Source organism: Carcharhinus amblyrhynchos, chromosome 8, assembly GCF_965287045.1.
Source record: "Carcharhinus amblyrhynchos chromosome 8, sCarAmb.v2.hapA, whole genome shotgun sequence".
Lineage (NCBI taxonomy): Eukaryota > Metazoa > Chordata > Chondrichthyes > Carcharhiniformes > Carcharhinidae > Carcharhinus > Carcharhinus amblyrhynchos.
This window is the reverse complement of record NC_137331.1, coordinates 14,570,816-14,591,914: the sequence shown is the minus strand read 5'-3', so window position 1 is coordinate 14,591,914 and position 21,099 is coordinate 14,570,816. Positions and strand designations below refer to the sequence as shown.

At 41.9% G+C, this 21,099-nt stretch overlaps 1 protein-coding gene across 7 annotated transcripts in view; it reads right to left on the bottom strand.

Annotated features, from left to right (window-relative positions):
* itprid1 (ITPR interacting domain containing 1) overlaps positions 1 to 21,099 on the bottom strand; it is a 188,527-nt gene that overhangs the window by 10,779 nt on the left and 156,649 nt on the right. For 5 of the 7 annotated variants that reach the window (XM_080193714.1, XM_080193715.1, XM_080193721.1 and 2 more), the window contains 3 exons: positions 17,012 to 17,080; positions 5,786 to 5,913; positions 876 to 987 (listed from right to left, as the gene is read on the bottom strand). In XM_080193714.1, the coding sequence (XP_080049840.1) occupies positions 876 to 987; positions 5,786 to 5,913; positions 17,012 to 17,080 (309 nt within the window). The remainder of the gene's footprint in view (positions 1 to 875; positions 988 to 5,785; positions 5,914 to 17,011; positions 17,081 to 21,099) is intronic. The other 2 variants (XM_080193717.1, XM_080193718.1) reach the window with 1 other exon arrangement.

The window sequence follows — 21,099 nt, the reverse complement described above, 5'->3', positions numbered from 1 at the left end:
AGTGTGAAGTGGGGGTGGGGGGAGGGGGGTGGAGAAACGGGAACATGTTTCTGAGTTGGATAATTAGCCATATCTAGAGTGCAGAAAGAGGTCACTCGGCCCATCAAGTCTGTACCAACTCTCCGAAGGAGCATTCTCCCCCTCCTCTCTGCCCTTGTTTAATTCAAATCCAGCTGGACCTGATCCTTTTTCAACTCATTGAAATCAGCTCTTTGTGGTTGAGTGTTTTCACCTTTATTCATTCCTTAAACTTTACCATAACTACTCTAAATCTGTAGATTTAAATAAATGCTGGAACGTATCATTCTTTTAGAGCCTTTCAAAGAACAATTAATCCTCTAATTTAAATTTCCTTTGTTGATAATCATTTAGCAGCACAGTGGTACAGTGGTTAGCACTGCTTCCTCATAGTGCCAGGGACCTGGGTTCGATTCCCAGCTTGGGTAACTGTCTGTGTGAGTTTGTACATTCTCCCCATGTTTACATGGGTTTCCTCCAGGTGCACCAGTTTCCTCCCATAGTCCAAAGATATGCGGGTTAGGCAGATTGGCCATATTAAATTTACCCTAGTTTCGGGGGGTTTGCAGGGCAGTTATGTGGGGTTATGGGGATAGGATGGGATTGTTGTCAGTGCAGGCTTGATGGGCCTCCTTTTGTACCGGAGGGATTCTATGATTCTAAAATGAACATTAAATTTAACCAAAGTGTTGATTTCATCAACTCTCTCATTTTTTGCATTCTCTATTTCCAAGAAACTGGATTGTTTTCAAGAAGCTAAATAGGAAATAACTCCAGGATGTAGCTAAATATGAATTGTTTAGTGCTGATAAGCTTCATAATTGAAGGAAATAAGGTTCATTTTACATTAAAATTACCATTCCCATCCCTTCTCCAAGTTGCCGAGCTCGGTCCTCGAGCTGAACTTCCATGTCTGAAACTTCTTGAAGCACTGCTTGACGTAATATCCGCAGTTGTTTCACATAATCTCTGTCAGAACGCAAAAATAATTAAATAAGCACAAATCCAAGGATAATGTAAATGCATTTTGTTTAATGAAAAATATACTTGAGATATGAATGACATTGGCAAGGAGGCATTTATTAACTTTCAATGTTGCCTTGGCAGTTGAATGGTGTTTCTGGACCAGTTCAGACTGCTGGTTGACATCAGAGGGCATTGGGGTAATTACATTGCCAGATGTGGGCCAACCAGGTAGACCTGGCAAGTTTCCTTCCCTGAAGGACATTAATTGACCGACTGGGTTTTTGCGGTGAAACAATGGCCTGACTGTTGAAATTACAAAACAAAATCAGTTGTTCCAGTCCACTGATCAACAGGCTTTGAAATGAAAATGAAACACTATCGGCAATTTACAAAAAGTCATCTGGTTTTTCAGTTTCAAAGGACTCCAGCTTGGATTTCTCAGGGATTGCATTGCGAATTATGGGAAGATGGTGGTGTGCTCATAACGTCTCTAGTCCAGAAATGTAGAGGCGAAAACTAATATGCTGGGGATTGGATTCAAATCCCACCATGGCAGCTGTGAAGTCCAAATTCAGTTAATAAATCTGGAGTATAATGATAGCCTCAGTAATCATAGAATCCCTACAGTGCAGAAGGAGGGCATTTGATCCATTGAGTCTGTACCGACTCTCCGACAGAACATCTTATCCAGGCCTTATCCATGTAACTCCATGTATTTACCCCAGTAAATCCCCTTAACCTATACATTGTGCGATACTAAGGGGCAATTAGCATGGCCAATCAAACCTAACCTGCACATCTTTGGACTGTGGGAGGAAACCAGAGCACCCAGAGGAAACCCACACAGACACGGGGAAAATGTGCAAACTTCAGACAAACAGTCACCCAAGGCTGTAAATGAATCTGAGTCCCTATCACTGTGAAGCAGCAGTGCTAACCACTGTGACACCATGGCGCCTAAAGATGACCGTGTTACAGCTATCATTGATGATTGAAAAAAACCCATCTGGTTCACCAATGGAAGGAGCTCCGCCATTCATACCTGGACTGACTGACATGTGACTCCAGGCTCACTGCAATGACTTTTAATTGCTCTCTGAAGTATACAGCTCAGCAGCAATTAAGGATAGACAACAAAAACTGGCTTTACTAGTGAAGCCCACGTCCCATGAAAGAATAAAGATGAATAAATTAGTGTCTATTGTCAATGCTTTGCTGACAAAAATCCCCATTGACTCCAGTTTTCTCGGGTCCCTTGATGCACTCAGTCAATTGCTGCCTTGATGTCAAAGGCAGTCACTCTCACTTCACTTCTGGAATTCAGCTCTTCAGTTCATTTTTGGACAAAGATGTAATGAGGTCAGGAGCTGAGTTGTCCTGATGGAACCCATCTGAGTGTAAGTGACAGGTTATTGTTGAGTAAGTGCTGCATGATAGCGCTGTTGATGACACCTCTCATCACTACATTGATGATCGAGAGTAGGCTGATGGGGTGGTAATCGGCTGGATTAGATTTGTTTTGATTTTTAATGTACAGAACATACCCGGGCAATTTTCTACATTGCCGGGTAGACATCAGTATTGTAGTTGTACTGGGACAGTTTGGCTAGTGGCCAGGAAACAAAAGACATTGGGCAGGGTCCATGGCCACCCTGCTGCAGGTGAGAAAGGATAAAATGGCGGTCCAGCCAAAATTCCATTCACTTTCTCAAGCAAGAGCGAAGGTGGGGATCTTTGGTGGTCATAAACGAAAGCACGTGTTTGAAGGTCAAATATGAGTGGAATGTTTTGATACCTGTTCTAAGTTTATCATACACAAATAAATTGGAAGAGAGAACTCTTTGTAGTTTTAGGATGTTTTTTGATAGTTATGCATCCAGGTGACAAATGTAAGGGTGATAATGGTGGGGATGTAGTGGCATTGTAGTATTGTCACTGAGCTCGTAATCCAGAGACCTAGAGTAATGAGTTCAAATCCCATTACTGTAGATGGTGAACTTTGAATTCAAAAAAGTATGGAATTAAAAGTCTAATGATGATGATGAAACTGTTCATAGAATCATTGAAACTCTACAGTGCAGGATGAGGCCATTTGGCCCATTGAGTTTGTACCGACCAAAATCCCACCCAGGCTCTACCCCATATCCACCCACTAATCCCTCTAACCTACGCATCTCAGGACACTAAGGGGCAATTTTAGCATTGCCAATCAACCTAACCAGCACATCTTTGGACTGTGGGAGGAAACTGGAGCACCTGGAGAAAATCCACCTAGACACGAGGAGAATGTGCAAACTCCACACAGACAGCGACCCAAGCCAGGAATCGAACCCAAGGTCCCTGGATCTGTGAAGCAGCAGTGCTAACCACTGTGCTACCGTGCTGCCTGTTGTCAATTTTGTAAAAACCCTTCTGGTTCACTAATGTTCTTTAGGGAAGGAAATCTGCCACCCTTACCTGGGCTGGCCCACAGTTGATTCCAGATCAACAGAAATGTGGTTGACTCTTAAATACCCTCTGTAATGGACTAACATGTCACTCAGTTCAAGGATAATTAGGGATGAGCAATAAATGTTGGCTCAGCAAGCAACACCCACAATCTTTGAACAAATAAAATAAAATTGGAGAGGTGTAGAAATGGATGGGTTAAAAGGTAAAGATTGAGACTTGTAAAGCAGAACGCCAGACCCCCACCCCCCACTGCCACCCTACAGTGAGTTAGCTGTGCTCGGAGTTGATGGTAAGTTTTTTTACAATGGGCTTCAGAAACTCAGATTTAGCGGAAGAAAGTCAGCCAGGATTTACCCCTCCAATCATTGTTCAATGATAGCTGCTGTAAGTGCATGTGTGATGACATTGCAGAGTGTTAGCCTTGTTCACACAGCTGTTACACCTCAAAACTGAAGAATGGCAACTTGGACAAGAAATCTTTAGACAGCTGTACCCTAGCAAGGAGTTAACACCTTCAGAAAAGAGGAAGTGAGAAAATTAAGGAGGATTAACAAAAAAAAGGATTCATGCCAATTAAGCAGATGGTCTAAAGAAGGGCAGATGGATTTCAGCTTTAGCTCAGTGGTAACAGTCTCAGTTACTTTTACTAACTCTGTTGACATATTCCTGAAGATTTGATCATGTGACATTTGATCACATGGAATTCAATCATGTGATGCTTAATCACATCCTGAAAGATCCTGTCAACAGTTTGTGAAAGTTATTGCATTTACATTAATTGTGTTTCTCACTGTCACTAAGTTCCAAGTAAAATAATTGACTTTGTTTTATAGTGAGATGAAGAACATAATTTATAAACAAAGGAAGAACACAAAAGGATATAAATATTTAAAGATAAGTAACACCGAAATCAAAAACTACTTCCATGGTGTTTCTATGGTATCAATCATAATGAAACATCATGTAAATAGCACTGATTCAACAATAATACAAATGCTTTAAATGAATTTCTAATTAAAATCTTCATCTAATGTTACAACTTTTTATAATACACACCAAGTTGGATATATAAAACTACAAAGAACAAAGAACAAAGAACAACACAGCACGGGAAACAGGCCCTTCGGCCCAACGAGCCCATGCCGCCATCTTAACAATGTATTTTTCCTACACCACCCTTGACCCGTGCCTATGCTTATGGTTACCCCCATTGGAAACCAGATTCAGGGGAGAATAATTTAGGGACAATTTGTTACACCAATCAGCGTAGGAGCACATCTTTGGGGTGTGGGAGCAAACTATTTCAATTCACTGACCTCACACAACAGGGTTCAAGCTTTTGGGGAGGTAAGTCTCAATCAAAGCAAAGTCTACAAAATGAAGGAGATCATCATCAACTTCAAGTAGCAGTGATGCCCCTGTCTACATCAATGGGGATGAAGTGGAAATGGTCAAGTGCTTCAGGTATCTAGGAGTCTGGATCACCAACAAACTGTCCTGGTTCCCCCAACACTGATGCTATAGTTAAGAAAGCCCACCAACGGCTCTATTTTCTCAGAAGACTAAAGAAATTTGGCATGTCTGCTATGACTCTCAGCAATAAAAGCAAATTACTGCAGAAGCTGGAATTTGAAACCAGTATCCTGAATCTCATCAATTCTTACAATTACACCATAGAAAGCGTTATTTCTGGTTGTATCATATTTCAGTACGGCTCCTGCTCGAACCAAGGCTGCAAGAAACTACAAAAGGTCGTGAACAAAATCCAATCCATCACGCAAAACAGCCTCCAATCCACTGACTCTCTCTACACTTCCTGCTGCCTTGGAAAAGCAGCAAGCTAATCAAGGACCCCATGCATCCTGAACATACTCTCTTCCACCTTCTTCCATCAGGAAAAAGAAACAAAAGTCTGATCAGACCCCATTTGGAGTATTGTGAGCAGTTTTGGGCAATGTATCTAAGTAAGGATGTGCTGGTCTTGAAAAGAGTCCCGAGGAGGTTCACAAGAATGATTCCTGGAATGTAAAGCTTGTTGTTCACAGTGACATGATAGGTATCATGGGTATCTGTTCAGTGCTTCTAAGAGCATTAATATAACATTGGAGTACAAAGGACTGTAGGAAGTTACATAAGTTCTCCTCTCAGTTTACCATATTATCCAAACTTACTTTTGTGGCAAACCTGTTAGGCAAATTTGTACTTCATTTGTTTATAAGCACACAACAAAATTAAATAAAATATATTTTCTTGCTTCATTGTCATTTTAGTGCACTATACTTGCCTCTCCCCAAATAAAAAAATAGAATGGTGCCCTCAAGATGCCAATGTCCATGAAAACCACATCTACCTTTCATCTTTAGATAGAACATTGTAGACTGAAGCCTGCTGTTCAGTAATGTCTTGTTCTAGGTCCAGCAACCTATTCCGAAACCCATGTAGAGATTTCTTCATGGTCTCAATTTCTTCCATGGCATGCTAGGAATTTAAAATGAGAAACAGTCTGATGAGCTGTGACATTGTCACACAATGTAAAGTAGCTATAGCTTACACTTACGGAATGGTGAATTTCGCTTTGTAACTGAATGGGCCAGTAGAACTGTAAATAAATCCAAAGCTTATCTCTATCACTTACACCTACCAGAATTCTTAGAAATTTCTCGAGTTTCTATTTTGCTTTTAACTGTACTCCAGGTTTCAAACTAGTGACTCACTAGCACCAAGTTCAAATTCACAAAGGTCAAATGTACTCTGCTAATCTGGCTGCAATGTGGAAGTTAGGTTACAAACAATTGTGAAAATTAAAGTTCCATAATTGTCAAAAAAACTCTGTCAAGTGATGGAAAATAATTATTAGTCGATCAAAGCCTTCAGTCAGGCCAATGCTTACAAACTCAGGATAAGTGAGTGTATATAAAACCTTGTTCTATAAACACTGTATTCCAGGCTAGGACAACAGGATGAAAACAAAGAACAAGTTACCATGACAATTACCAAATAGCAAGACATGGGGACATATTGTGCTAATGAAAGATTGATTTTCTATTAGGTAAAAAAGGGCAAAAGGCTGTGCTATGATTGGTGGATGTGTATGCCAATGAAAGGTTAGAAAAAATTGCTTGTTTTTCATTTGCTGTAATTAGCTATAACTGCTAAATTTTCTGTATGAATCAACAGAACACCTGGCAATACTTTGCTTGCCTTTGTTCTCACTTGTACACAAGTTATTAAAGGTTGGAGATTTCAGTACTCTGGGTTTAACTGTTGCCTGTACCCAAGTCAACGGCAGTTTAAGTGTTGTTTGTACCCAAAGCCAACCACAGCAACAATTTTTTGTGGATTAAGTTCCTGAGCTGCACTACCTTTTGCATGAAATATTTTTCCTGGCATCACCTGTGAACTTGTATTTTAGGGTTTTGCACCTTTGTTGTGGAATCCATCACCAGAAGAGCTGAGACAATTTGCAGGGAAATCAGAGATATGCCAGAAATATTGAGGAATGATATCAGGGGACTTTAATTATCCAAATATCAATTGCAACTAAATTAAACAATAGGTTGGGGGAGGAGTTTCTGAAATGTATTTGGAGAATTTCCTTGACGTGTATGCACTCAGTCCAATTAGAAATGACACATTTCTTGATCTGGTGTTGGGGAATGAGGAGGCCAAGTGGACCAAGTGTAGGTCAAGGAACACCTGGTCAAAAACAATAGATTCAGGGGAAGGTGAAGAAAAAAATAAGACTGGCAGAGAAAGAATATGACAATAGAATGGCCGTTGACATAAAAGGGAACTCAAGAATCTGTAAGCAAGTAAATAGTACCTGGATACTAAGAAGTGAAATGGGTGCTATGAGGGACAAAGAGGGTGATACATGCTTAGACGCACACATCAAGGCTAGAATACTTAATAAGTACTTTATTTCTTAGTCTATTGACCAAGGTCAAATGTCAGGATAAAGCCCAAGATGGAGTGCAATGCCTTATTTTGCTGTCTCTTGTGGGGACCACAATTTGGATTTTGAATGTGGTTTTTGGACCAAGTAGGGAATGGATTTCAGATAAACCTGGTCCATTCTGAGCACTAGCTTTGTAACTTTAAGCAAGGAGTAAAACGTTTTTAAAACATTTTGAAGGAAGAGAAAACTGCCAAAACATAAATATAAGCAGAGATGGCAGATGGGTGAAAATTGAAAGACAAGATATACTGGAAAGGCTGGTTCTGCTTAGGAGTGGATAATTCACCTGGTGCAGATGGCTTATATCCCAGGTTGATTAAAAAGTGGAAGTGGAGATGATGTAAATTCTGTAGTAAGTAATCACCTCCTGATTTCCCATTCCACCATCTACAAGGCACAAGTCAGCAATGTGATGGAATACTCTCCACTTGCCTGGATGAGTACCGCTCTAACCACACACTAAGCTCACTATCCAGAACAAGGCATCTTGCTTGAGTGATACCCCATCAACCACCTTCAACATTCACTTCCCCCACCACAGACACACTGTGGGAGCAGTGCGTATCATCTGCAAGATACACTGCAGCAACTCTCCAAGGAGCCTTTGACAACATTTTCCAAACCCATGATCTCTATCAGAAGTAAAAAGTCTGACAACACCAGGTTTTAGTCCAACCTATTTATTTGATAATATACTCACTAGCTTTCGGGGTTACCCCCTTCGTCAGGTGAATGGAGAGTTCTGGCCTCAGACAGAGCATATAAAGCACAGAACTCTCCATTCACCTGACGAAGGGGGTAACCCCGAAAGCTAGTGAGTATATTATCAAATAAATAGGTTGGACTCATGGTAGGCTGATAGAAAAGGTGAAGGCTCATGGGATACAAGGCCAGGTATGTAGATGGGTGGAGAACTGGCTTGGGAGGAGGAGACAGCGAGTAGTAGTGGAAGGCTCCTTATCCAATTGGAGGCCTGTCACCAGTGGTGTGCCGCAGGGCTCGGTACTTGGACCTCTTCTATTTGTGGTATATATTAATGACTTGGAAGAGGGGGTAGGTGGTGTGATCAGCAAATTTGCTGATGACACTAAGATGGTTGGATTGGCGGGTACTGAGGAGCAGTGCCTGGCAATGCAACAGGACATAGACAGGCTGGTAGATTGGGCAGATAGATGGCAAATGGAATTTAATCCGGAGAAATGCGAGGTGATGCACTTTGGCCGGAATAATGTGGAGGGGAGTTATACGATAAAAGGTAGAACTATCCGGAGTATAGATACGCAGAGAGACCTGGGGGTGCAAGTGCACAAGTCCCTGAAGGTGTCGGTGCAGGTGCAGAATGTGATGAGGAAAGCGTATGGTATGTTAGCCTTCATAGGAAGAGGTATAGAATATAAGAGTAGGAGTCTGATGTTGCAGTTGTATAGAACGTTGGTTAGGCCTCACTTGGAGTACTGCGTCCAGTTCTGGTCGCCGTACTACCGGAAGGATGTAGAGATCCTGGAGAGAGTGCAGAGGAGATTTACCAGGATGTTGCCTGGTATGGAAGGGCTGTCTTACGAGGAAAGATTGAATGAACTTGGGCTGTTTTCCCTTGAGAGATGTCGGCTGAGGGGGGATCTAATAGAGGTTTATAAGATTATGAAGGGGATAGATAGAGTAAATGGTGGTAAGCTTTTTCCGCTATTAGAAATGGATAGAACGAGGGGTCACGGGCTTAGGGTGAGGGGGGCTAGGTATAAGACAAATATTAGAGGGCAGTTTTTCACGCAAAGGGTAGTGGGGGTGTGGAATGCACTGCCGAGTAAGGTGGTGGAAGCAGGCACGCTAGGGTTGTTTAAGAGTCACTTAGACAGCCATATGAGCGGGCTACATATAGGGGGATATAGTAGGCCTTACTAAACATTGTAGGCTTGGGAATACGTTTTGCCTCAGGGATGTTAGTCTTTGCCTGTTTAATAATGAATTTTTTTGTCTCCACAGGCATTTAAGTCCAGCAAGGGGCATGCATGCGGCAGGTTGTAGTGGGCTGCTCTTGGACGTTGCTTCGGGAGTTGCCTATTGCTTCATGTCGTTAGTGTGCTTAAACTGGACCATCTCGAGGGCAACATGACAGCTCAGAGACTATCTCTGTTGCTGTGCGGACACATGGATTTGGGCCTGTGTCTGTGGGAGTTTGCACGTTCTCCCCGTGGTTGCGTGGGTTTCCTCCGGGTGCTCCGGTTTCCTCCCACATCCCCCAAAGATGTGCTTTTAGACTGATTGATTGGGTACTAAATTGTCCCTAAATTGGACCTCCCTGATCCTCGCACGTTAGGTGTAGACTAAAATCATGAATAGGTCACAGACAGTGGGACAGCGGCGCGGGCTCGTTGGGCCGAAGGGCCTGTTTCCCGTGCTGTGTTGTTCTTTGTTCTAAAACCTGGTGTTGTCAGACTTTTTACTGTGTTTACGCCAGTCCAACGCCGGCATACCCACATCATCTCTATCAGAAGAACAGAGGCAATAGATTCATGGAAATGTCACCACCTGCAAGTTCAGCTTCAAACTACACAGCATCCTGGCTTGTAACTACATTGCTGTTCCTTCACTGCTGCTGGGTGAAGTCCCCTCCCTAACTGCACCTGTAGCACATGAACTGTGGTGGTTTAGGAAGGTGCTCAATATTACCTTCTCAAGAGCAATTACGGAATTGCAATAAATGCTGGCCTAGCCAGTGACCCCTATAATTCCATAAATACATAGAAATTAAATAAAATTGCGGCTCACACAATCAGAAGATTAGAATTGACTTGTATGAAGAAAATTTGCTTAAGAATTCAATAGGATCTTTTAAGAGGCCTCTGGATGAGTCCATGGAACTTAATAGGATTGAGGGTTATAGGTAAGCCTAGTAGGTAGAGATATGATTGGCGCAACTTGTTTTTGGGCTGAAGGGCCTGTTTCTGCTGTAGTTTTTCTACTCTATTCTAAGAGCAGGAATCATTTGGTGGGAATCTCCTACCTAGGACTAAGTACTGTAGTGAGAACATGGAGTGCTCCTTGCTGCAGAGGCCAATAGTAAACCACGCCACTCCTTCCAGCCTTGATCTCACTAATTTAGTGACTGGATGTTTTGCATCATGTTGTGCAGAGGGGCAGGCTTAACGGCCTGTGATCTGCCATTGTATCCAGGCACCATTCTGAAAATGTGCTCAACTATTGAGGAAAGAAGATGGGCCTCCTGAAAATGAAGATGCATCTACAAGGGTACTCAAGAGACTGGAAGATAGACTCCCTAAGAGAGTAAATGGATCTCCAGTAACATTCTTTCTGGCTGAAAGATGGACCTCCTTGATGACTCAGAATCTGGAAAATCCATCTGTAACTGCTCCCCCAAACCACTGTTGTGATGTTCCAGGATTCATGGTTGCTGGCTGCCTCAATTCCAAACTCTGGAGGCATCTCCAGGCATTTTTCAGGTGAGTCCAGACATCTGCATGCCAAATCGTTCCAATGTGCGTTGTACCAGCTTGTTCTCCTGTTAATGTCATAGAGAATCAGGCATGGCTGGAGAGTTCTGGTTGGGCCTTCATCTGCTTCCCATTGGCAGGATGCAAAACGGCCTCCAGTGGTCTTCCGATCTGCCATGGCATGCAGGTGACACTTAGAAATTCACGTTGGCATGCCACTACTTTTGCACTCCTGCCAAATTCAATTTTTGTTCCCTGCTCCCCCACCCGCCATTGAACGCATCAGCAAGGCCATGAAACAATTCTACCCAGCGAGTCCTGACAGATGGTCATTTTTCAGACAAGAAGATGGTAAATAATAGTGTTCCATGAGGATCAGTGCTAAAATCACTGCCAAATACAGAATAAAATTCCATAATTGCTGATGATACCAAACTTAGAAAAGTCACAAAGACTGAGGGTGATAGACAGGACATAGGCACAAATGTGGCAGATCGAATTTAATATCGGGATGTGAGGGAGAATTTTCTTATACAGTGAGTAATCATGCTCTAGAACTCATTGCGAAATCAGAAATGATCAATGATTTTGAACTTGTAGAAAATAAACTTGCAGTGATATGCAGTTAAAGCAGGGAATGGGACTAACTGGTTTGTTTTAAAGTGAGCTGGCATGGACTTGAGCCAAATGACCACCTATGCTGTAACTGACTCTTATGGCAAAAATTTCCTATTCTCCACCACGGGAATCATAGGACAGGACAGGACAGGAAATCTGATGGACAATGCAATGGTCCATTGACCTCTGGTGGGAATTTCTGGCCCTGGGGCAGGTGCAACTGGAAAATCCTGCCCTGTGATTCTGTGACTCATAAAATCTTACAGCACAGAAGGAGATCAGTTGACGCGTCATACCTGTTCCAGTTTGCGATAGTGTCCAACTTAATCCTATTCTCTAGCTTTTGTTCTTCCATTAATTTTGGACAAGTGCATGCTCAGTCATCCTTTGAAAATTTTTAAGGGATTTGTTTCCATTTGTTTTCCTCTGATGGAAAAATCTAGCACGAGGGGGCATGGCTTTAAACTAAGGGGGGGTAGTTATAGGACAGATGTCAGGGGTAGGTTCTTTACCCAGAGGGTGGTGGGGGATTGGAATGCCCTGCCTGCTGCAGTTGTAAATGCGCCTAGTTTGGGGGCGTTTAAGAGGTCTGTGGACAGGTTTATGGACGAAAAGGGATTGGTTTAGGTTAGTGGGTCACTGTTGTTGTTTTTTTTTTAACTGGTCGGCGCAACATCGTGGGCCGAAGGGCCTGTTCTGCGCTGTAATGTTCTATGTTCTATGTTCTATGTACCATAGTTTTCATGTTACTGATCATAATTCTTTGTGAAAAAAATTCTCAATTTCCCACTTAATTGTTTCAAATGATTTTAAATGTACGCCCTCTGATGACCAAACACTTTACAGAGGAAACAGGTCCTCCCTACTTTTACTTTGAAACTCACTCATTGGTGTAAAAACCTCTATCGGACCTCCCTTTAATGCTTTGAAAGGAAACACTCTCACCTTCTCCAATCTCCAATGTATGACTGAAGTTCCCCATTCTTGGTATCCATCCTGTGAACCTCATCTGCACTCTTGCAAGAAATTGAAGCCTGCTCTGAATTTTACAGAATGTCTAGCTGAAGCCTCGCCTCTGACTTGTAATGTTTTGAAGTGACCTATTGCCTTTTGTATTGAATTTCCTTATTTACAAAGCCACAGATCTACATGCTTTTTAAACCACCTGATCAATCTGCTGCGTCTGTTTCAAAGCTTTGTGAAAATACGTCCCCAGCTTTCTCTATTCCTGCGCCACCTGCAGTCTGGAGCAGTTCCATTGCACTTTTCATTCCAGTGATGAGCTGGAATCATTTCCAAATTTAACGCATTTTTTTCACAATGTGGTTTAAAAACTGTCAAAGTCGCAAAGTGTCTGCTTTTTAAGTGTGAGTTTTCTTATACACCAGTGTCTGCTTAGCATGACATATGATCAGAATTTTTGTCAGATGTAGCATTATTAAAAATCTCTCAAAAAGCCAGTATCAAACTGGAAGTCTGATTAAAATAACGGAAATGAGACTCATTTGTTGTCAGATGCTGGGAGGATGAAGGCAAGCTGGATAACAGGAAGATAAGTCAGGTAGATAGGAATTAAAAAACAGAACTTGGAGAATATTACCAACCTTTCTGGAAAAGAAAATTATCCTGAGTTTTTTTACATTGAATGTTAAGTGAATAATCATTCTTCAACTTGACAAGCTCTGGGCTTGGTAATGGTGCTAATTCTGGGTCCTGTGTTACACTGTAACGTTGTGTTGCATTTTATCACAAAATATCCCCTCAACATGCACCATTTTCTACCCCCTGTCCATTTGTAGCAGTGCTTTTGGGCGCACCCAGGTATAGTTTGTTTTTTAAAACATGGAAGAGGCATAAAAATCAAAAAAATTTATTATTGATTTATAAGGTTTTTTGTTATAATGGCACTGTTGTATGTTTCAATTAAGTATTTATATCTGATTTATACAGCAGTCATATTTCATTGCAAGCTAGAAATGAATATTAACTAGTGAATGCCAAATGTTTTTCCATGATAATCTTCTGTCTGCCAGTCTAGTCCCTAACTTTTTGACTTTTCCATTAAAATAAGGGATATTACACCACCTTGTTAAGATTTCAGCTGCTATTATCACTGACATTGGTATCGAGTTACATAGCTTAAATCAAAATCATCCTCCAAATCACCTGCCTGTGTACTCCCGAAGTTGAATTGTCAGCATGGATTATATTTAGTGAAGGTGTCTGATCTTGCATACCATGATGTTTCATAGAATCAGAGAACCCTACAGTGCAGAAAGAGGCTCTTTGGCCCATTGAGTCTGCACTGAACACAATCCCATCCAGGCCCTACCCCCATATCACTACATATTATACCCACTAATCCCTCCAACCTATGCATCCCAGGACACTAAGGGGCAATTTCTTAGCATGGCCAATCAACCTAACCCGCACATCTTTGGACTGTGGGAGGAAATCAGAGTACCTGGAGGAAACCCACGCAGACACGAGGAGAATGTGCAAACTCCACACAGACAATGACCCGAGCCAGGAATTGAACCCAGGTCCCTGGAGCTGTGAAGCAGCAGTGCTAACCACTGTGCTACCGTGAGCCTGAATCATTGCTTCATTGCTGCCCGAATCATTATTTCATCATTGCTTCTTTAAATGGAGGAAAAACATATCATGGGTTGCAGGCAGACAGTATTCTGATATATACTTCCAGCAGGAGAAGTTTTGCATTGGGGATGCGCACTCAGAAATAATCTTCTGACGTTAAAAAAAAGAGCATCTGTTTAACTCTGGAGCTTTTAATCCTTTGCCTACAAAATCATCTCTAACTCTACTAAGAAAATAACACATCCAATCATGAATATTCTTCAACATATTTAAGACTCCCTTCAATTAAAATGTGATATTTATCATAGAAACCTTTGTAGTGCAATTTAAGACACCTGCCTGGTTTGATCTAAAGATTTAAATAAAAATGTGAAATTTGTGTATGATTTAAGGAAATCATGCCAGCCCAAATTATCAGGATGGTGGTCAGTTTAGCTCAGTTGGCTGGATAGCTGGTTAGTGATGCAGAGTTTCCCACACCGGCTGTGATTATTCATGAAGGCCCACCTTCTCAACCTTGCCCCAAGTTAAATCACTGCTCGTCAGCTCTATGAACTGGAACTATGGTGACATTATTATCAGGATAATTAGTCACAACGAACTAATAATACCACCACAACAAGAACAGAGGACGCTGGAAAAACTCAGCAGGTCTACTATAAGGAGAGAAAAAAAATCAATGTTCCAAGTATGTAGACTCTTCATCAGAATTGAAAGGAGGCAGAATATAGAAACTGCAACAAAAAGTAGCAAGTGCTGAAGGTGCAACACCTGTTCCTTTTACCTCCTCCCTCCTCACCTTTCAAGGCCTCCTTTCAGATTATGCAGCATTTCACTTGCACTTCAATCTGATGTATTATATTCACTGCTCCTCCTCTACACTGGGGAGACTAAATACAGTTTTGCAGAACACCTTCAGTATGCAAGCATGACTTCAACCTCCCTGTTGAGTGTCATTTTAACTCAGCAACTTACTCTCATGTCCACATATCTATCCTTGGCTTGCTGTAATGGTCCAGTGAAGCCCAACGCAAACTGAAGGAACAGCATCTTGTCTTCAGTTTGAGACTCAATGTCGAGTCCATAACTCTAGATTTTGATGTTTTTCCTCTATCTTAAACAACCTTTCTTTTTTTGAAATGTTCCATGTATGTATTGCCTCAATGCAAACACCCACTTCCCCTCTCACACAAGGCCATCTGCCTTTGTTCTTAAAGATGCTACTTTTTGTTGCAGCTTCTACAGTCTCCCTCCTTTCAGTTCTGACGAAAAGTCTATGGACTTGAAACACGAACACTGTTTTTCTCCTGACAGATGCTGGCAGACCAGCTGAGTTTTACCAGCATTTTCTATTTTGCTTCAGATTCCAGCATCTGCAGCATTTTGCTTACGTTATAGTCCTCTGGGACTGTGGCAACTTTACCTTTACCTTTAATCCACCATTCCCTTTCAAACAATTTTCCTTTCCGAAAATTTTCCACGTTAAACCTGAGCAATTTCCAAATAGGATACTTTCCTGACTCAATAGGCTGAATTTGATTTTGATGAGTCATAGTTCTAGCTTGCAAAATTGGACAACATATTACAAAAATGTATCTCATACATTTGCTTTAAATAGAAGCATATTAGCTCACATGCTCAGTCAGATCATCACAATTTAATAAAACAAAATTGAAAAAAAAACTGACAGGCGATGGATCATAGAATTTGAAATAACTGTGCTTACAGAATTGAATTCTAGCTTGAATCAACCTGCAATCTTTACAAACAATTTCATATCAGTTCACCTGGCTGAGAGTTGGGTGGCTTCAACATGTCTCCTCTTGATGGTGAGGAAGCGGTAGCACATTTTAATATGAGAACCAAATGGCTGATACTGGCACAAGATAGGATAAATGAACATATTGCACACAAACATAATTGTTCATGTCAAATGCACTGATCACTAGGATGCAAATGTTGCAGGGCATGTTTAAAGAACGTGGCATGGTGGCACAATGGTTAGCACTGCTGCCTCACAGCAAAAAGTCTGACAACACCAGGTTTTAGTCCAACCGATTTATTTGATAGTAAACTCACTAGCTTTCGAGGGATTTCCCTCTTCTTCAGGTGAATGGAGAGTTCTGGCCTCAGACAGAGCATATAAAGCACAAACAGTTTACAGATTACTGATTAGAATGCGAATCTTTACACCTAACCTGCTGTTCAAGTCCTAAAGTGGCCGACAATGTGCGTGGAAGGAGCACTGATCACAGGTTAAAGAGATGTGTATTGTCTCCAGACAGTACAGTAAGTGAGGTTTTGCAAACCCAGGCAAGTCACGGGGGTTACAGAGAGTGCGACATGAACCCAAGATCCCTCACAGCGCCAGGGACCTGGGTTTGATTCCCAGCTTGGGTCACTGTCTTTGTGGAGTTTGCACGCTCTCTCCACGTCTGCGTGGGTTTCCTATGGGTGCTGCGGTTTCCTCCCAGTCTGAAAGACGTGCTGGTTAGGTACATTGACCCGGACAGGCACCGGAGTGTGGCAACTAGGGAAATTTCACAGTAACTTCATTGCAGTATTAATGTAAGCCTTACTTGTGACTAATAAATAAACTTCAATTTAACTTTACTTCACATTATAAATGTGCTAAAATATTCTGGAGGATTGAGTCTTAAATGATCTCAAGCCTGACTGATGCCAGCCTGACTAATTTATAACCATTTCTGTCTCGCCCAGTATTTTACTTGCAGCCTTCAGCTTGTGTTAGCATTTCCTTATTTTGTCTTTTTTTGAAAGCTTTTAGTTGATTGGCTCTTCCAGTACTCCTAACTAGAAATTGAAACTTATTTCTTAGATTAAAGATGAATACATGTTTTCCAAGATGCACAGTTGACTGATTCAGTAGGTTAGCACCACTGTTTACTCATTGTTTGATTTGAATATCATTTATTGCCGCAGTTCTTACCTTGCGCCAGCTGTGATTACGAGACAAATGTTCATGACATTCTGATGCTTCATCTGTGTAAAACAGAACCTGTCAATGTGATAGGGTTAATGTTTGTGTGTGCTGATTAGAATTGGAACAAAAATACTTCTCCTGGTACCTCTGCACTCTTTGTCTATATTATTTTATGCACCTGTTTCTTTTTGCGTTAAACACAAAATGACAGTGTCATACAGTTACATTTTACCACAATTTCCACTGGAAAGTTCAAAGTTAGGAAGGTAATTTTTACAGTGCAGTGTTCTTGGCACAGACAGTTTGAATTTTAAAATACAATCGTTACTGCATGTCCTGTTTGGCTCAATGTAATTGTGTGACATTTGCCATAAGGGGCAGCCTGAAGGCAGGCGTCTTGCATTCATTTTAATAAAGACATCACACGGAAATGATTGTTGCCGCTCATAACATGGTGTCAGGAATGGAGCTGAGACTAAGTTCTGAAAAGTTAGACGAGAAGCCCCAGCTACTCAAAGTGGAACACTGAAATGTTCTAACCTGCTTAAACAAAAGACAAGAAAAAGCTAACACCAGCTGAAGGCTGCAAGTAAAATACTGAGTGCGAGAAAATGGCTTTTCCATTCCTGGTTCTTGTTGAAATGAAAAGAGATATGTGGCAGAAGTGGCAATCTTTCCATGCCACTTGCAATGGCAAAACCATGGGATTTTAACAGATTTCATTGAAAAGTCAGTGAATACAAGAGGCAACACTGTTGGGAGGAGACTGCTACAAATTGCATTCCACCTCAAATCTATCAGAAGAGCAGAAGAAACAAACTTCAGAAATTTTGAAAGCATTGAAGATATCATACCCAAGTGAAAGTAATTTATCAACAGTTTGTGTTTGACATTAGGGCTCTCAAGGTTAAAAATGATGATTATGTGACTGCTTGCAGAACCATGTGAATTTGGGAAACTAAAAGATTGAAGATAGACTTGTCTTGGGTCTAAACGATCTGACAGTGGTGAGGAGGAACTTAGTTTCAAGAAAGTGATAGACATGTGCAGAATCACAGAGGTTCTAAAATATCAGCCAGAACACAGGTATGGCAGAACAGACCAGGAGATACATTATGATGAGACATTCCAGGCCAAAAAAGCAGAGCAATCACAGAAAGAGGGCAGAATGCAAATTGTGTGGCAGACACAACACAAAGAAAAAGGATTATTTAGCCTGGGGAAAGCAGCATTTTTACTTTTAAAAAGTTGAATCATTTTGCACACAAGTATTTCTTTAGAAAGAAGCAAAGCAATCCTATTCAGATGCCCAAGAGATATCAGGACAGTCTGTTGAATCACCAGGGGGTGGATGGAGAGGGGTATGGATGGAGCCGGGCATGTCCACCCTGGAAGCAGTGTGCTAGTGGCTTTAAGAGTGGGCAATTGCTGAGGGCAGGCAGGTAATAGAACTTTCCTCAGTTCAGTGGGATGACATTCTAATTGCTTTTGAAGTTAAGAGCTCCATCCCTTACTCCTCACAGCTCTTCACACCCCTACCTATCCCTTCATAGGCTCAATACGCTCTCATCTTTTTTTATTCATTTTATTTGTTCAGGCGGCTAAGAGGGGACCTTATTGAAACATATAAGATGATTAGAGGTTTAGATAGGGTGGATAGTGATAGCCTTTTTCCTCGGATGGAGAAAGCTAGCACAAGGGGGCATAGCTTTAAATTAAGGGGTGGTAGTTATAGGACGGATGTCAGGGGTAGGTTCTTTACCCAGAGGGTGGTGAGGGATTGGAATGCCCTGCCTGCTGCAGTTGTAAATGCGCCTAGTTTGGGGGCGTTAAAGAGATCCATGGATAGGTTTATGGATGGAAAGGGTTTGGTTTAGGTTAGAGGGTCATTGCTTTTTAACTGGTCGGCGCAACATCGTGGGCCAAAGGGCCTGTTCTGCGCTGTAATGTTCTATGTTCTATGTTCTATTTGATTCGGTTTGATTTATTATTTGTCACATATATTAGTATACGGTGAAAAAAAGTATTGTTTCTTGCACGCTATACAGGCAAAGTATACCGTTCATAGAGAGGGAAAGGATGGAGTGCAGAATGTAGTGTTACAGCCATAGCTAGGCTGGATGGAGAGAAAGATCAACTTGATGCAAGGCAGAACAATTCAGAGCAGTTTTCTCTCCTTTTCTGAGGAAAAATGTTCCTGCTCTTGAGGGAGTGCAGCGAAGGTTTACCAGGCTGAATCTGAGCTTGGCAGGACTAATGTTTGAGGGTAGTGTAGGTTAGATGGGCTTTAGATTGGTTTCACAGGTCGGTGCCACATCGAGGGCCGAAGGGCCTGTACTGCATGTAATGTTCTATGTTTACTATCTATGTTTCAAAATATATCTTTTGGATTCACTTTTACGTTAACTACCAGTCTCTTTACTCACTTTAAACTGTATCTAGAGATCAAATCTAGCAACTGATTTACAAAGTTTTCCAGATCTTCATAACAAATTTTGGTGTAGAATTAGATGTTTTACTGATTGCTCTCAGTCCAAAGCTTGAAGAAAATTTGGTCCTATTTTGGACAAAATCTGGATGCCAGATTTTTGTGGAGTTGGGAAGACTCCATGGACATCTGAAATTGGAGGGCAGGAGTCTTGCTCCCATTTCCAACATTTCCATGTTGGGTGGGAAGGCTTGAATCACAAAGGTGGGAAATCAGAACTCAGAAGAGCCATTTGAACTCAGCTCAAACAGATCCCATTCCGGCCGTTGCAACGTGTCTGAATCTACAGTGTGAAAATCATAAATTGATGGACATAAATGCTTTAAAGGTAGATAGGGTCTGTTTTGGTATCATGGTGTCAAGTTCTTTTATTCTCAGCTCTTTAAATATTAAAAACATAGACTGAAGCAGTCACAGTTTAAAAAACATTCTGCTGGACTGCTTTGATTGACAGGCCATCTGTTGTAGGTTAGGAAAAACCTCTGGTTCCAAATTTCCAATTAGGTTCCTTGTTGACGTTTCCCCAAAAGCTATTATTATGTCACTATGAATGCTTGGCTGAGTTTCAATTGCTATTGTAGACCATGATTCTCCCATCTTTCTTTGGCCGATTCATGAGATTTACATGAGCATTCGCGCTCCACTTGCGTCTCCCAGCACCAGATTTCTGGCTGACATCTGCTCCAAAGCTGAAATTGGTGGGGAGGCACAAAGACCTTTTGCATGGTTATTGTAATAGAATTTAAATGCATTTAACAGGCCTAGAATTGAAGTCTCTGGACCCGATAGCATCTCCCACCCTGCTAGAGTGTTTCACTCTAATGGGGATTACAGTAGCTCCCTACTTTTGGGGAGCCACCGGCCCTACCCCTGGAGTGTAGGGGTGTAATTGAGGCCTTCGAGACAGTCGGGCAGCAGGGAATGTCCCCTGGGCATGGGCACCCTAAGAAGTCTCACAACACCAAGTTAAAGTCCAACAGGTTTATTTGGTAGCAAACACCACTAGCTTTCGGGGCACTGCTCCTTCGTCAGGTGAGTGGGGAGTTCTGATCACAAACAGGGCATATAAAGACACACACTCAGTTTACAGAATACTGACTGGAATGCGAGTCTTTGCAGTTAATCAAGTCTTAAAGGTGTAGACAATGTGAGTGGAGATAGCATTAAGCATAGGTTAAAGAGATGTGTATTGTCTCCAGACAGGAAGATTAGTGAGATGTTGCAAGCCCAGCCAAGTCATGGGGGTTACAAATAGTGTGACATGAACCCATGAACCCAAGATGAGGACAGCCTCAACCAGGACCTTGTGTTCATGTCACACTATTTGTAACCCCCCTGACTTATCTGGGCTGCAGGGGACCAGCAATCAGGCTGCAGGGGGAGCAGAGAGCCAGCACTGTGGGGGTTTTGGGGCTGGTCAGCAGTTGGGAGACCACTGCGCATGGGCCGATCTCAGCACTGACAGATGCACACTGGCCCATTCAGCGCGCTGATTTCAGCCTCTCCAGCTGGGATAGGCCCCTGGTTTTTAATGATATTCACACTGGTGGGACTCTGCAGTGAGAGTGTGGGAAATTCTTCTCTGAATTCTCACTGGAAAAAACAT